Here is a 15390-nt window from a genome sequence, read left to right on the forward strand (position 1 = left end):
GACAAGAGTGGATCTAGGTATGTTTTTTTTTTTTTTTTGCTGCTGCAGCCCATCTGCCTCAGGGTTTGATGTGTTGTTTATGCACTTCTGCATACCGTGCATGTAACCATTGGTTATTTGAGTTACTGTGCCTTCCTATCAGTTTAAAGCAGCCAGGCCTTTCCACTCTCTCCTCTGGCATAATTTTCCCCCAAAGAACTTCTACTCATGGGATATTTTCTCTTTTTCAGACCATTATTTGCAAAACCTAGAGATGGGTGTGCAGGAAAATCCCAGTTAATCAGCACACTCTGAAATACTCAGACCTGCCCACCTTGCATAAACAACCATCCCACGTTCAAATTAAATAAATAACCTTTGATCCCCATTCTGATGTTCAGTTTGAACTTCAGCAGGTCATATTTGCTGTAGCGAACGATTGAACAGCACTAAAAGAGACATATTACTGTGGTATTAGGTACTACTACTGTACCTAATGAAGTGGCCAGTAAGTGTACAATTTCATTGGTTCAGGTTTTGTACATTCAATGAGAACTATTATTAGTGGGATATTTTAACATGCTTAAAAAAAAACATGGAACTTCCCAGTCAGATCCAGGGTCAAAGAGGAGGTCAAAAGGTCAAAAGTAGAGATAAATGTTGAAATTTGAAAATGCAGTTTTATACTTCATAGAGTTTTATTGAAATTGGATAAATAGTTAAGGAAGAATGATTAAATGAAAATTACCTTGACTTATGCTGGCAATTTTTTGGCCAAATTTCAGTGGTCAAAATGTATTTGAGTTTTTTCTGGTTTCAATTAAGAACTGACTCACTGACTTAGGTGCATGTCATGAAATCAGAGCCAACCAACAATTTTAAGCATCATTTTTAGTTTCTTGTAAAATTAGCAAAGTTTGACTACATTTATTTGTAATGCATTTGACTGTAGACCACTGAAGTAAGAAAAAAACACAAAACATCTAGCTTCTTTATTTAAACTGAACTGAGCTATTATCATGTTCATCAGCCTTTCAGTTACTTTGTATAACATCTTCAGTGCAATCAAATAATATAATCTAGTGAAGCAGGAAAAATAACACACACAAAAAAAGACCCTGCCAGCATATGGCAGTCTGATAAAAAAAACTAGAGGAGGAGGAGGGTGCTGATGAAGATGGCTCATGTTGCAATCTTCCACAGAGGTTTTGTTGACTGTTGCGCAGGGGAGCGCTCATCAGCGTGAAGGAGAGAAATGTGAATACGTGGAGACGAGGGGCACTGCAGTGTATCTGCTCATTAGGCGGCCGACGCTGTAATTCAGCGAGCGAGCAGCTCTGCAATCAGGGGCCTATTCATTAGCATGGGGGGCCCGCTTTCATCTGCAACCACTTGAGGCTGCCAATCACAGAGGCGGACGCATGACAGCATGACAAAAATGGGTCGACTTTAGCGTTCGGGGATGCTTGGCATGGAGAGAGACATGCCTAAACGCTGCCTTAAGCGCTCGCGTCTGAGAGGGGAAGAAATGTGCGTTTTTACAGTGTAGTGCTGGCAGGTGGCCCAAGCTGTGTCAGCCTGATAATCATCTCTGCTCAGCATGAAGACAGCTTTTGTTCTGAGATTTCACAAGGAGCAGCGTCGTGTCAGTGAAAAGGTTTCCTCCTGGATTGAATTGATTGGAAGCGATTGATTAGAGGAAAGTTTGATTTAAGCGCAAAGTTTAGGAAAGAACAAGAGCGCTGAGATAATACAGCACTTATATATACATTAAAATCAACCTAAATAGACACTCAAACACACCTGGCCCAGCCAACATATGGACATCTTTAATTAAATCTCTGAGGAGTATGAAGGAACCATTGTGTGTGTGTTTATCTGCTGTCTGCTTAAAGGCAGCAGGGGCTCAAATGGACTTTCCTGCTTCTTTTTTACAAGCAACAGGAGGAAGACTACCGTCAATGGAAAGTATGTCAGTTCACTGATCCCGGTGTTTCTGGATTTTTGTGCAAATAGCTATTTCATTTCATGAGATAAAATGCAAACTAGGAATCAAAATAAACAGTTATATACTGTGCATTTGTCCTTTAAATGGATCATTCTTTATGCACAGAAAATAGCTTTTCACTTTGGTTGTAAACAGCTAGCTCAATTTCCGTAGGTCTTCAAAACTTACTACTTATCTGAAAACGTGCTAATGCCATCCTAAATATATCTGTATCTATAAACCACATCAGAAAACTGGTTTAATACAATAAAAAAATCTCGAGTAAATCAATACGCACCCTATTCTTTTTAACTGTATACTGGTCACATGGTCACACATGTGATCTCTTATGTGGTTTGCTAAACTCTACAGAACCTGACAGGGGTCTTCCTTAGCAGGAATGTGAAATTGCACAGGTGCTGCACTCTTGGATTTGCTGTTAAAAAGCCCCCACATTGATCCGGTTTGGAAAAATACACATGTAACGATATGCTTTAGCTCGAAGTATCCCATTCACTCTTTGCCAATCACGGCGCCTTAAGTGCTGTCAATCAGTATAACAGCTGTAGATAATCTGTGCTAGAAGAGCTCATAAAAGCCGACAAACTGCCCAATCGATGGCCACGCTTTGAGTGAAAACGGTTATAATCGTTTTCGCAGTGGGATTGATCACAATTCCTGTAAAGTACAGCATGTAAATTGGAGATGATGTGCAGGTTTGTCGTGGGATATTGCTCTTAATAACAGGTTACTTTAGGTACTTAGCCTCTGACAGGTGACCTTTAGATTTAGTGGTTTTGAGTGTAAAAATAGTGTCCTCATACAATATCACATTTTTCTACTCCATCTTCGAGAAGCTGTTGCATTTTCAACCACACACACACACACACACACACACACACACACACACACACACACACACACACACACACACGTATAAACACTTTACTCCTTGCTCTTCAAGTCAGCCTGATTGTCTATTATTCAAACACTAAAACCTTCATAAGGGATCTGATACATTTTATTAAACCATGACCGTATTTACAATGTACAGTAACTGAATTTTTCCATTTCAAGACACATTCAAAAGTGCGTTTTTAAAAGTGAAGTTTTGCTCTGAATAAATAAGAGTTTCCATTTTCTGACAACAATACAACAACAAACAACAATAAAGCTGCAAATGTGCTCATCACCAGTACAAAATGTAAAAAAGAAAAATGCTGAGGTTTTACTGTAACACTGCTACAACCACTCCTCTTTTCTTCTTTTCTTTAAGCTCATGTTGGAGCAATTAAAATATCTTGTTTGAAAGTGAAAACCATTTCCAACTTGATGCAATGTTTCATGTCCCGTGGAAAAAAAAGGAAAATAAAATAAAAGTGGTCTTCTGCATTATATAAAAAAAAAAAAACAAGACAAAATTAAAAAGTTACTCCTGTGTTAGCCTGAAGGCTTCACCACAGTTTACTCAGCAGTCTCACAATGAGAAACCCGACTGATTAAAAAACGCGGTCCTGCCGTCACCCGAGGACTTGACTTCCAAACGGAGCAAATTGCTGACAGGGCGTCCCAAAGGATTTTTTTCCCTCCACAACATCATCAGAGTGTCGACGGTGGAAAAGTAGACACAGCAAGTCAGCGGCTGATGGGAAGCTGTGGTAAAGAGATGGACGGGTGGGTCAAGTGGCCCGGAGCAGCGAGGACAGAGAAGGGATGAGCTGCACAAAGAAAGAGAAACAACATGAGCTTGGCAAGCAACAGGACCACGTTATTATAATGAAGAAATATGCTACTGATGACTGACATAAATACTTAAAGCATCAAAATAATGAGATAAACCACAGAGAAGAAGGCTCAGAGTGAATGTGAATACTTCAAAATCACAAAATATTCCCATATAGGGTGTTAAAACCCATAAAGCACACCTTGTACTATTACAGCATTTTTATAAAAGTGTAACTTCACTGGATGTAATCTGTACCTATGAAATACCTACATAGTGTACAGTGAATGTTGCTGGTTTTGTCACCAGCAACGTTCTGCACAAGCTGTTCACAAATAACTTCCACCCACCAGCAAATTTGTCCTGTGGTCAGTCTGAAGAACCTGGACTGGGTGGAGATGAGGTGGGTGGATGTTTAAACTGTAAAACCCTCCCAGGAGTGATTAGTTATTTATAGCTTTCTTCTCCCAACCTACACTTTTGTAAACAACATGTTTTGAGACTTGAGTTTTGGCATTCAGTTTTTACATCACAATTCCTAAATGTTATTATTTCTAAACTTTATTTCTTTATTATTGCTATTGTTTTCTATTTTACATATGCAAATATAAAGAAATTTCAAAATCAGAAAGATTTTATTTTTTATTTTTACTCAAGACAAACATTTAAGTCTGTCATTGTTTTAAAATGCGAAGCTGTTTTGGGTGCAAATACTTATAGCTAGTGTTTTTTAACATTCACTTTAAGTTCAGTGCACAAATAGAGTAATACATATTAAAAATCAGTTGAACACGAAAGAAATTAGGCTCCTTGTTATTTTTTATGTAGTAATCTTTGTGACCACAAAGATGTGCAGGCTAAAAACTTTCTTTACTTTACAATGCTAAAAAACTAGCACAGTTTTCTCTTTTAACTTATTTTCTAGTACAAATGTTTAATAAACAATATTCTAAGCCACATATTATTTCATGGTGCTTGAACAGAAAGTTGTTTTTGTTTTGTTTTGTTTTTTGCTCAGCTAGTTTAAAACTTGTGTGCAAAGCGATTCCAGTGAACATTTAAGTACCATGAACACAAGTGGAATTTACCAGCAATGACTGAAAGTCTGATGAATACATTTTTCTGTTTTGTTGCCAGAAATCAAACCAAAATTCTGATGAGAAAAAACAAACGAAACAGACAGGGGATCCCTCCTTCACAGTCCTTCAAATTTCCATGTTAGCAGTCAAATGTTTCCATCATATTACTTTAAAGCTTCCCTTAGAGCTTCAACACTCTATGAAATTTTCAGCTTCCACCCCAGAATAAAGCACCGTTTATCTCTCATGTAAATACTCATATTGCAAACATGAAATTTGCCATTATTCACAAGAGGTCACCAGAGTGGATGGCTCCCCATATTTCATTTGGCACGATCCCAGAGTGATTTGTGTCTCCTCCAGGTCTCAGACCAGGAATTGTTTGTGTGTGGGTGATTGCGTAAACCACTAGAAATATTCTTCTTTTTATTCTTATTATTTATCAAACATGGACACATTTAACAATCCACTGCACTAATCACTGCACTAATCACTAATAAGTAATAGTTAAAATTAAGTCCTGCATTAAAAATAGTGTTAACTGAACTTAATGAGACACAAATATTATCGATCCATAACATGACACACTTCCTCTATGCAACATAATTTAATGATAATCACTGTTAAACTACTACTGGTGGTTTAACACTGCAAACTGCTATTTTTAATGCACAATCTGTTTCACATGTAAAATAATTACATCTTTCATGACTTTCCTTCCTTAAAGGAAGCACGAAGTAGCCTCCTTACATGCTTCAAGTTCCTACTTAAGCGCTGGACTTGAGTAAATTGGCTTCCACCTGTGCATAGTTTATGATATAAGAGAGAGAGATTGAGGTAAAATGTCACATTTAAGCATTGAAAGCTGAACGTTCACCTGCCAGCAGTGGAAAAAAGGGCCCTGCATTAAATGGCACTAGCAGACGATTAAAGACTTGACACTCACTGTCCAGGTATCCATGCAGGGCCAGCAGGTGTGGTCGGTCTGGGCTGCTGAACGGTGAATAGTGGATATCTTCTGGCAGCGACGGGGGCATCCTGGACAGCGGAGCGCTTTGAGAGAAGCTGCTCTGAGGCGGCTGCTTTTTGTGTCGCGCCCGGCAGTTCTGAAACCAAACCTGTAAAAAATATTACTGATAATGTGATCGTGCAAAAAGCAGGTGGATATGATCAAACACTACAACAACGCCGAGCAGGTCCCGGGTTCAGATTCCCCTCACCACACCCCATTAGTTTCTTCACCTAAGCCAGGTGATAACAGTTTGATGTGTGAGTGTTTTAGTCTGCAGCTTAATGGTGTTAGTGTTTAAACTGGCTTCTCTGTGAAGTACAACAATTGTAATTGTGTTTTATTGGTCTTAGAGTTGAAATGGAATCATTCCCAGAGGGGTCATGTTTTTAAAGCACTAACAGTGAAAAGAAAGGAAAGCTTTCTCAAAGATGTCTGCTTTTTCTTTTGGAAACCCTTAAAATCAAAAACGTTTGGATAAAAATTAAATCATAATAAGACAAAGCATCATCAGAGCAAATTGCAAGAAAAGTATTGTGAGGTATGAGTCTGTTAGCATGTGAAGTTTTAATGTAAGAATAATGGGATCACCCTTTTAAAACTCTGGATACTAAACAGATAATATTATACCCTGATTCCTCAGTTTCTTTAACTTATGATCCCAAAAGATCAAGTTACAATCACAACTTTGTGTTATTAAGTGTGATTATTAACCAGTTTCCAGGAGCCTGAAAAAGAAAAACCATCCTTCTGATCTTTTCTATCATGCTAATATTACACGAAAACTTTTTTTTTTAGTTTGATATAAAGTAGAACTTGAACTATATAGTGTATCACCAGATTTGACCATTGCCTACCTGTATGACTCGCCTGCTCAGTCCCGTCATTTCTGCCAGTTTCTGCAGCGTCTGAGCATCGGGGTTGTTGTCCTGGGCAAACTGAGTCTGCATCACCTGCAAACACACAAAGCCAGACACAGAGGGCATGAAATGCCAAGTAACACTGTGCTGTAGACACACACGTATTAGAATGGTGCTAACCTGCAGCTGCTCTGCAGTGAATGATGTCCGTGCCCTCTTGGCTGGTTTTGGTTGGCAGTCCTGATCAGAAGGTAGCGCTCCTTCCAGAGTCAGTCCTGTGCCTTAAGATAGACACAGTAATCATTCACTAAAATCTTATTACAGTGTCACAAAATGGAAGATTTACTCAGTAACATAATTAAAATGTTTTCTTGCCAGCAGCCGCACTATCCAAAGTATTTACACCACTATGGGATACGTTTGAATCACTGAGAGCACAGCAGAGTGAGAAATGAAGGAATTATTCCTCTATTTGTCTTTCATGTAAAGTCTCTTCCTTCTTTCCAGGCTCTCTTAACCTCTACACTCGCTCTGTTTTCAGACCCTCGCAACTTAATTTTAGTCCAACAAATTAACAGGAGGGAATTTAGATAGTCAAAGTAAAGCAAAAGCAATTCGGAAACTTTACACCAGTTAAAATGGTGCATCCAAAATCCAAAAACATCAAGAAAAACGTTCCTTCCAACTGATTATTTGCATTATATCACTGTTAAAAGGGGCTGAATAGCTTGAGAGCAACTGAAGTAGAAGAGCTTTAGAGCTTGAACTACTCCTTCTGTTACTTAGGCTTAAACCAAGGCTGGGTTACAAAACAAGTGAAGTCATAACTGCACAGGGGCCTCAAAAGCCCACTTGGTTTACTCCAAATTATTTAATTAATGACAAATATGTTCGAAATCTGAACCACTGAACCAGCATGTCAGCTATGTTGGTTCTCCAGTCTTGCAGCCCGATTCTTAACGATGTTTGGACCCATTAACACTCCAAAAGACCTGTGTGATCTTATTCCACAAACGGATCGATGATGACTAACTATCAGTAAGACTGATTTTTCTCTCTAATTACAGATTGTTTAGTTTACAAAAAGTCAGAAAAGGTCCATCATTAAGCCGTGCAGACCGAATAAAAATCTTCTTATATGTTGTTGTGTTTGACCAACAGTCAAAAACCACAAAAATGTTTCATTAACAAAAAACAAATCCCTCAGAATTGCACACGTGGACATCATGTATGATTAAAGTTTTGCCATTCATCAGTCATCAAACAGCTGCATTTCTAGTGTGCCTAAATACTAACAGGTACTTTCCCCCCAGAGTTTTTAGCTGGTAATCCAACCTCAGACATTCATCTTCGGTGTCTGTGAGATTAACTCTCACTGGTTGGGTTACCGTTCTCTGCAGCTCTGCGTAGATTGTCCAGCATGATGTCGTAGTGGCTGCGGCAAAGCACCCTGCCCTCCACCAGGCCGAACTCCTCCCCGGTCGACAGCTGCCTCTTGCAGGAGAAACAGGCGAAACAGGCCAGGTGGTACACGCTGCCCCGAGCCCTTCGCACCCAGTCACTGGCGTACACCTGTCGGCCACACTGGGCGCACTTAGTGCCGAACCTACTGTGAAGAAGAAAGGCACGAGCAGGTGAAGGCTGGCTGCAGGTTACAGAGTTCAAGAAGGGATATTCTGGTGTCCAACCAAACTATTATATATTTGTTACATTTTTTAACACACAGAAAGACTAAAAAAACTGTTGGACTAAATAGAACAGCAAAATATGAAATAATTAGTTTTACTGTTTTGTGTAACATCTGTGCAGAGGAGTCGTATTACTGATATGATCTTGCATCATCTGCTCTCAATAAAGCTTTAGGTTTTGAACATGACTTATCTTAGCATGATCCAACATCTCTGTTTGGGGTAATTAAACATTGCACACACAATACAAATTGCTTCTCCACCAAATACAGTCTGCATTTAGCCTGAAAGGTACAATCTGGGACAAAAAACAGTGATTCAACATGATCTCACTGAGTATATGAACATTTCTGGTGCAGAAAGAAAAGCCAGTGAGATTTTGGAAAACTGGAACCGTGAAAAGTGAAAGGTGGAGGCATTCCTCCCACCACTGGAAACTAAATGTCCTACGCAGAGATTTCTGTGAGTCACACGGTTTATAGTAACTGGACTGAAGAATAAGTGAGTGTAAGATAATAAGTGTCCTCTTTATCGTTGAGTGATTTGTGTGAGATGCTGGGTAAGAGAATGTGGGAGAGCAGGCAGTGGCAATGGACTGCTACATCTCAAGATGATTGAATTTTTAAAAAAGTCAATAAAAAGAAGTTCAAATTAAAGTAATAGCCACTGCTTCCATTAGAAAGAACCACAAAATCAGTCAGTAAAACTGTTGATTTTGCACATTTCTCCAGTTTTCTATCAAATTTTCAAATAGTCAAAAGGCCAAAACTAACTGAAATGGAAAGGGACATTTAGGGCAGCCGGCTGGTAATCAAGCTCTTTCCTCTGGAGGCTTTTGGTCATTAGGTTTTATGAGAGTAAGCAGATAGAAACACAAGAAGTTATTTTAAAAACATTGTTTTACTGGTGATTTATTCTGGGTTTTTTTTTTTTTTTTCCAATTATGACTTTGAAGCCAAATCATAGTGAGACCAAAAGATCAACTTGGAGAGCAAAGATCAATGAGCTGTAAAAACAGCTAGAACTTAATTTAATTTAGGTGCAATAATTTATCACATAAGCACAATAATGTTTTATGGGAAGTTTTTTCTACTCTATTAAATGAAGGATTAAATGTAAAACATTTAGGGAAAACTTTCCACCCTTTGAGCATTTTAAAAGATTATTTTTTGTATTTTTTCCCCAAATAATTGAAGATATGTAGATGCCCAACGAGTCTGGCTGTGTAGATTTCTATTGATATGATAAGACAGGCGGGTACTGTTAAAAATGGCAAGATAAATAATCTGTATCAGCATTATGCTTTTAGTGAAATACACATTTTTCATTTGTGTATTCTTTTCCGTAAAGAGGAAATATTGCCCCGTGTTGTTCATTAATAATACACGTTTTTGGATATTCTCAATTAAATCGTCGTATTAATTTTTCTGAATGATTTTCATCGACCAGGCAAAAAAGCGACCTACACTTCACTAAATGTTATTTTATTATCATACATCATTCTTCAATAATTGCCAAATTTAATATAAATCCCATATAAACGATAACTGATGATTAATAAGTTTCAGTTCGGGCCTTATAGAAAAATAAACACATTTCAGTGCTGTGACTGTTATCAAATTACATATCGGAGTTTTTATTTTTTTTAACGGTCGAAAAAGCTCTAAGAAAAAATAGTAAGAAAATATTAAGAAAAATATTAAAATGTTAAGTAAATCTTATAAGACTCTTACAGGCAGCTTTGGAAAACTACAGTCGTTGTAAAACATCAGAGCTCTTACCTGAAATAATCGAGCTTGCAGTAGATTTCTTTGTTTTTAACGTAGCAGCTGCTGTGTTGGCGCAGAGACGCTCTGCACACTGAACACTCCAGACAGCCCAGGTGCCAGTTCAGGTTGTTGACCTGAGTAGATTCAAACACACACACACACACACACACACACACACACTGACATATCACACTCCGATAGCTCTCTTAATCGAGATGCTCAACTAGAAATTAAACAGCGTTAGAAAAAACTAAAACTAAAAGCATTTGACCAGTTCTGTACAGTCTTCTGTGGAATTCTACACTAACTGGGATTTTTTTCGAAAAGAAAACGTTTGCAGGATGATCATTTCTGTCATTATCAGTGATTTCCTGAAGACAGGGATGTGAAGAGAAGCTTACGCTTTAAATAAAGAAAACAAAAACAAAACAAATCTTACTTCTCACTGTAGGATTTATTATGGGTTAATTTCGCACCTTCAGCAGGTAGCGGTCTTGGATCTCCATGCCGCAGCTCGCGCACTGGTTCTTTGCCGCCGGAGGAGGGCAGAGGCAGGCGGCCTCCGACGGGCTGGACTCCCCAGACTCCTTCTTCACCTCCGATTTAGACTGCGCAAAGACAACAAAATAAAATAAAATAAATTAAAATAAAATAAAATAAATCACTTTTATAGCAAATACAATTTCATTGCATCTTGTAGATTTAAAAATAAAATAAAACGTCAGTGAAATATGTAAATCCTAACCAGAGACGTGGTGCCAACATGAAGATCCAGTCCAGGAAAAAACATTGATATAAAAAAACAAAAACAAAACAAAAAAAAAACTCGATCTGGTAGCTAGTGAGTGCTAACTATTTCTGTGTATATTTACTAATAATTTACCCGTATATGTTGTATACAACATGCAATTTCAAGTTTCATAAAATTACATGAATCTGTATCTCAGCCCAGAACCGTTGCAATGTGTGAACTCCAACCGCAAAAGGAAAGTGAATAAACTGAGTTTTGGCGTCTTTACGCTTCATCTCCTCCCGATTAAACCTGCGCTTCCCCCAAATTAACTCTATCCCGTTACGAAAATAAATAAATAAAATGTGGAGAGTGAATGAAAGACAAAGAAATGAAAAGGTTGAAAACCAAACTCGTCCAGATGTTTGTGACTCACCATTTTCGGATCTTGAAGGCTGCCTATTTGGAGAAGAGATGGAGCTTGCTCTGCGCATTACGCATCTCTGCCCCAACCCACACTATATCCGGTCCAAAACAAGGAATAACAGTTTCTCCTGCATTTAAACCCTGGCAACAAAAGAAATTTTGATGCAATTAGGAGGGGAAAAACTATATATGATCGATCATTCCTCTTGTGCACGATAGGAGGCTGTATTCCCATGCAATCAAACGCAGTGAAAAGAAAGGATGGCACTATATCTGCAATTAGCGGTAGATTGAAATGCTTCGCTTGATAAGAGGCAACCCGAGTGTCAATTTCATCTGTCAATCAAAAAAAAGGCAACCAAGCCACCAAGCTAAGAGAGAGAAAAAAGCGGCACATCCTAATTTCAATAGCCGTATAATCGAAAATCGAAAAATCTCAACGTGAAGAGGCTCAATTGGAGATCGGTCTATTCATAACAGACAATGTGCCGAAACTGCAGCTGATCTTGAGACATAAAGGAGCTTGATTGTCTCTTTCTCATGATGGACCCATTTAAGTACTTGAGGCTCCCCTGCGTGATTACAGCTGCATTCATAAACTGCCAAAAAATCTGCGTTTGGGTGGCAATCCGGACTTCGTGTTGTCCTTCATTCCTCGAAATTAACACGAATGCAAGATTATGTTAATTACCAGCTACGGTATAAATATTGGAGGCAGTAAAATGAGGCGAGAGGGCCTATGGGAACATAAAAACATATTCTTCATACATAGAAAACCTCCCAAAAGCAGAGAAAACATCGTCCGATGAAAGTTTTTCCAAAACATCACAGGTAAAATATCCAAATAATTCCGGGGACCATGTTTCTTTTGTTCTCCCAAGGGTTTCCTTCTGTTTTTCTGCATTCAACACAAAATAATAATAATAATCCAACTTCATTCACTCTGCAGGACAAACCAGTGGCTCTAGTGACCCTCCCATACAGTCTCACAGTTCTGCCGTTCCTCCCCGCCTCGACTCGGAGTTTACACCCAGTTTAGTCAGACAGGATGTGATGCTGCACGCTGGACCAGCAGACCTCCTTTCTCACAGGAAAATGTAGATTTAGCGCATTAATTCAAGAAAAAAAAGAAAAAAAAACAGCGAATACCGGCTAATTAACTGAATTTCTTCGTTTGGATATAAAGGTCACAGCTTTGAGGCCACTTCATCAATCAGCTCTTATACATGGAAGTGATTTCACACTTCCATGTATAAGAGTTGATTGCAACGTAAGGAGTTTAATGACGTCTGCAGTGGTAATAATTAGTCATGTAGAAATTCTCTTAATTTTTCTAAAATGGTTTAAGTGGTATACTTTTTTTTGCATTATCAGAATGGGAAAAAAAAATCTATTTGTGATCCTATAGGATATAGGAAATGCTGCTCTACAGAAATTTAAGGTCTATTTAGAGTTTAAAGCATATAATTAGCCCCAGAAGATTTCTATTCATACTTTTAGAGAGTGCATGTTCAGCGCTTTAGCAAATAAGTGAATACTGTTCATAAAAATATACAGTTGGGGTACAAAAGTATTATTATTATGTGAGTTAAAAAGTTTCAGTGAAAAGATGAAGTCCTTCTGCTTAATGACAGACTTAAGTGACGCCATACATTTTGGGGATATTCTAACAAACATGATTTCCTCCAGAAATAGTTCAGTGAGGTTAACAACTACTCTTCAAGTTGTATTAAAACTGTTTTGGGGGTATCTTATGTTTGCACTAATATGAATCATGTTTTGCAGTAATGCAAAGCAGAAGGCGGAGGATGTCATCATAGAATAGACCACTTGATCGTGATGAAGGAGACTTTGTAAAAATGTCTAAGCAAAGCACTGAGAAAATACCCCCAGACTTAAACAGTCCCACCACAAAGTTTCACTCATACCCTGCAGGATAGTAATTCTCCAGCTCTTTCTTGGACACCTTTCTATTGCCTGTCAGAAAAGAAACATGCTGATATAACTTTGTTCACCTCAAGCATTTGGCACTGGTCTCCTCCAAAGAAGGGGTTTTGTGATGCTTCTCCTCCACCGATACCAACGATAGAAAATGATCCAATAATCTACACAGTATTTTTACAGCGCCTTGCAGTGAACCCATGATTTGGTGCTGAGAAAGCCCCTCATTGCTTAGAATAACAGTTTTACTTCCAACACTTAAACTTAGTACTGATGACATGTTTCCCAGCATCACAGTGCTACTTAGTAAACTAGAGAGGCAGCTCTTTCTTGACTTTTTTTAATCCCTGACTGATGGTTTCTGTTGATCTGCTGCCATGTTTGTCACCTGCACTGACATTTTTAGGCTGAGAAATACCACAGGAAATTAAATATAATGTTACTGGCCCAATTGGCAGTAGTTTAGAGACAATATTAAAGTTTGATTGAATCTCAGCAACTCTGAGGTAATTTAATCAAACTGAATGACAGACAAAAACACTTGAATTTAAGGGACTCTGCAGTACTGTACTCGTTGTGGAAAAGATTGAAAAGCATCGGTAGTCAGATACCTATTCTTATGCTTACTTACACATTTGAACAATGAAGGGACGTGCAGAGCACATCCTCTACCAAGTCCACTTTAAAGAAAGTGAACTGAAGCAGTGCCAACATTTTATGGTTTCTTCCTTTGGCTATGCTCCACCTCTTCTGTAAGTTTCATGAAATTTAGCTTGGTCGTTTTTACGTAATCTTACTGACAAACAGACAACCAGCACCGATCACACACCTCATTCTGCTTGCATCTCCACAGGGATACTTAAGAGGCTTTATTGTTTAACTGCAGTCATTTATATGATGTTTTATGTTGTTTCTAAATATGTTAAAATGGCAACATGTTACGACTGCCACGTTCACTTCAGGGTTCCCTGAGGTCATGGAGGACGATTAACGCCTTGGCTGTTGTGTGAATATGATGATGTAAACATTCATGTTTGATTGGCTAAGCTGATAAGTAAATGTGGTTTATGAATAGCTCCCCTGATACATGGCAATATAAAATTGAGTTTCTGTAGAAAGAAAGTTTTGTTGACAGATGTTTAACTACCATTTGGGTACTTGTACTCTTTATGTATGTTCATAACAAAATATACTTTTAAATGTTTGAAATGCTTTTATCTTTCTTTCTGTGCTTGAAGTAATGTGTTCCCTAGAGATTTCACAGCATCGACGTCAAAAATATATCCCTTTGTCTATGTGTGTGTGTATATATATATATATATATATATATATATATATATATATATATATATATATATATATATATATATATATATATATATTAGCCAACTAACGGAGTTGCAGAAAGGTGCGACAAATAAGGTGCCTAAGAAATACAGCAAGCTGTCCATACCTGAGGCCTTGGAAACTGCCAAGCAAAGACTCACAGCCTTGGCCAGCCGCTTGAGGAGGTACACCAGAGAGATAGAAGGCAGGAGAATAAACCAGCTGTTCTCCACAGAACCAGCAAAGGTGTACTCTCAGTGGCAAGGGAACAATAAGAGAACAGCACCACCAAGGCTGGAGACGGAACAATACTGGAAGAGCATATGGGAGAAGGATGCAACCCATAACGGCAATGCTCAGTGGCTAGTGGATCTGAGGGCAGACCACAGCGACCTCCCTGAACAGGGTCCAGTAACCATCACAGTGGCAGATATCCAAGAAAGGGTCTCCAGTATGAAGAGTTGGACAGCACCAGGGCCCGACATGGTTCACGCCTACTGGCTGAAGAAGCTGACTGCACTCCACGAGCGTCTGGCAGCACAAATGAACCAGCTGCTAGTTAACGAAAGACACCCGGAATGGCTAACTGAAGGCCGGACGGTCCTGATCCCCAAGGACCCCAAGAAGGGACCGGTCCCCTCCAACTACCGACCAATAACCTGCCTCAGTACTACATGGAAGCTCCTGTCAGGTATCATATCGGCTAAGATGAACAGGCACATGGGTCAATACATGAGCGGAACACTGAAAGGAATTGGCAAGAATACCAGAGGCGCAAAACACCAGCTACTGGTAGACAGAACAATCAGCCGAGACTGCAAGACCAGACTGACCAACCTGTGCACTGCCTGGATTGATTACAAGAAGGCCTAT

The 15390-nt window shown here is 38.8% G+C and overlaps 1 protein-coding gene across 4 annotated transcripts; it reads right to left on the bottom strand.

The window, feature by feature from the left end:
* Positions 1-3469: 3469 nt before the first annotated feature.
* lhx6b (LIM homeobox 6b) lies at positions 3470-12397 on the bottom strand. Of its 4 annotated transcripts, none has more exons than XM_085293174.1 (9): positions 12019-12397; positions 11261-11391; positions 10571-10702; positions 10107-10228; positions 8026-8246; positions 6818-6918; positions 6635-6730; positions 5715-5886; positions 3470-3684 (listed from the first exon to the last, which is right to left on the bottom strand). In XM_085293174.1, exons 2-9 carry the CDS (start codon positions 11261-11263, stop codon positions 3602-3604), a joined length of 930 nt encoding a protein of 309 aa, XP_085149300.1. In that variant the 5' UTR covers positions 11264-11391; positions 12019-12397; the 3' UTR covers positions 3470-3601. The 4 variants fall into 4 exon arrangements, with proteins under 4 accessions (XP_085149300.1, XP_085149299.1, XP_085149298.1 ...); XM_085293173.1 differs by having other exon boundaries at positions 11942-12397; XM_085293172.1 differs by lacking the exons at positions 11261-11391; positions 12019-12397 and adding an exon at positions 10840-11122 and having other exon boundaries at positions 8026-8243.
* Positions 12398-15390: the final 2993 nt, after the last annotated feature.

The sequence above is a fragment of the Mchenga conophoros genome, linkage group LG12 (assembly GCF_057382185.1).
Source record: "Mchenga conophoros isolate Kocher_MC1m ecotype Shallow Benthic linkage group LG12, M_conophoros_male_GT1.1, whole genome shotgun sequence".
Classification (NCBI taxonomy): domain Eukaryota; kingdom Metazoa; phylum Chordata; class Actinopteri; order Cichliformes; family Cichlidae; genus Mchenga; species Mchenga conophoros.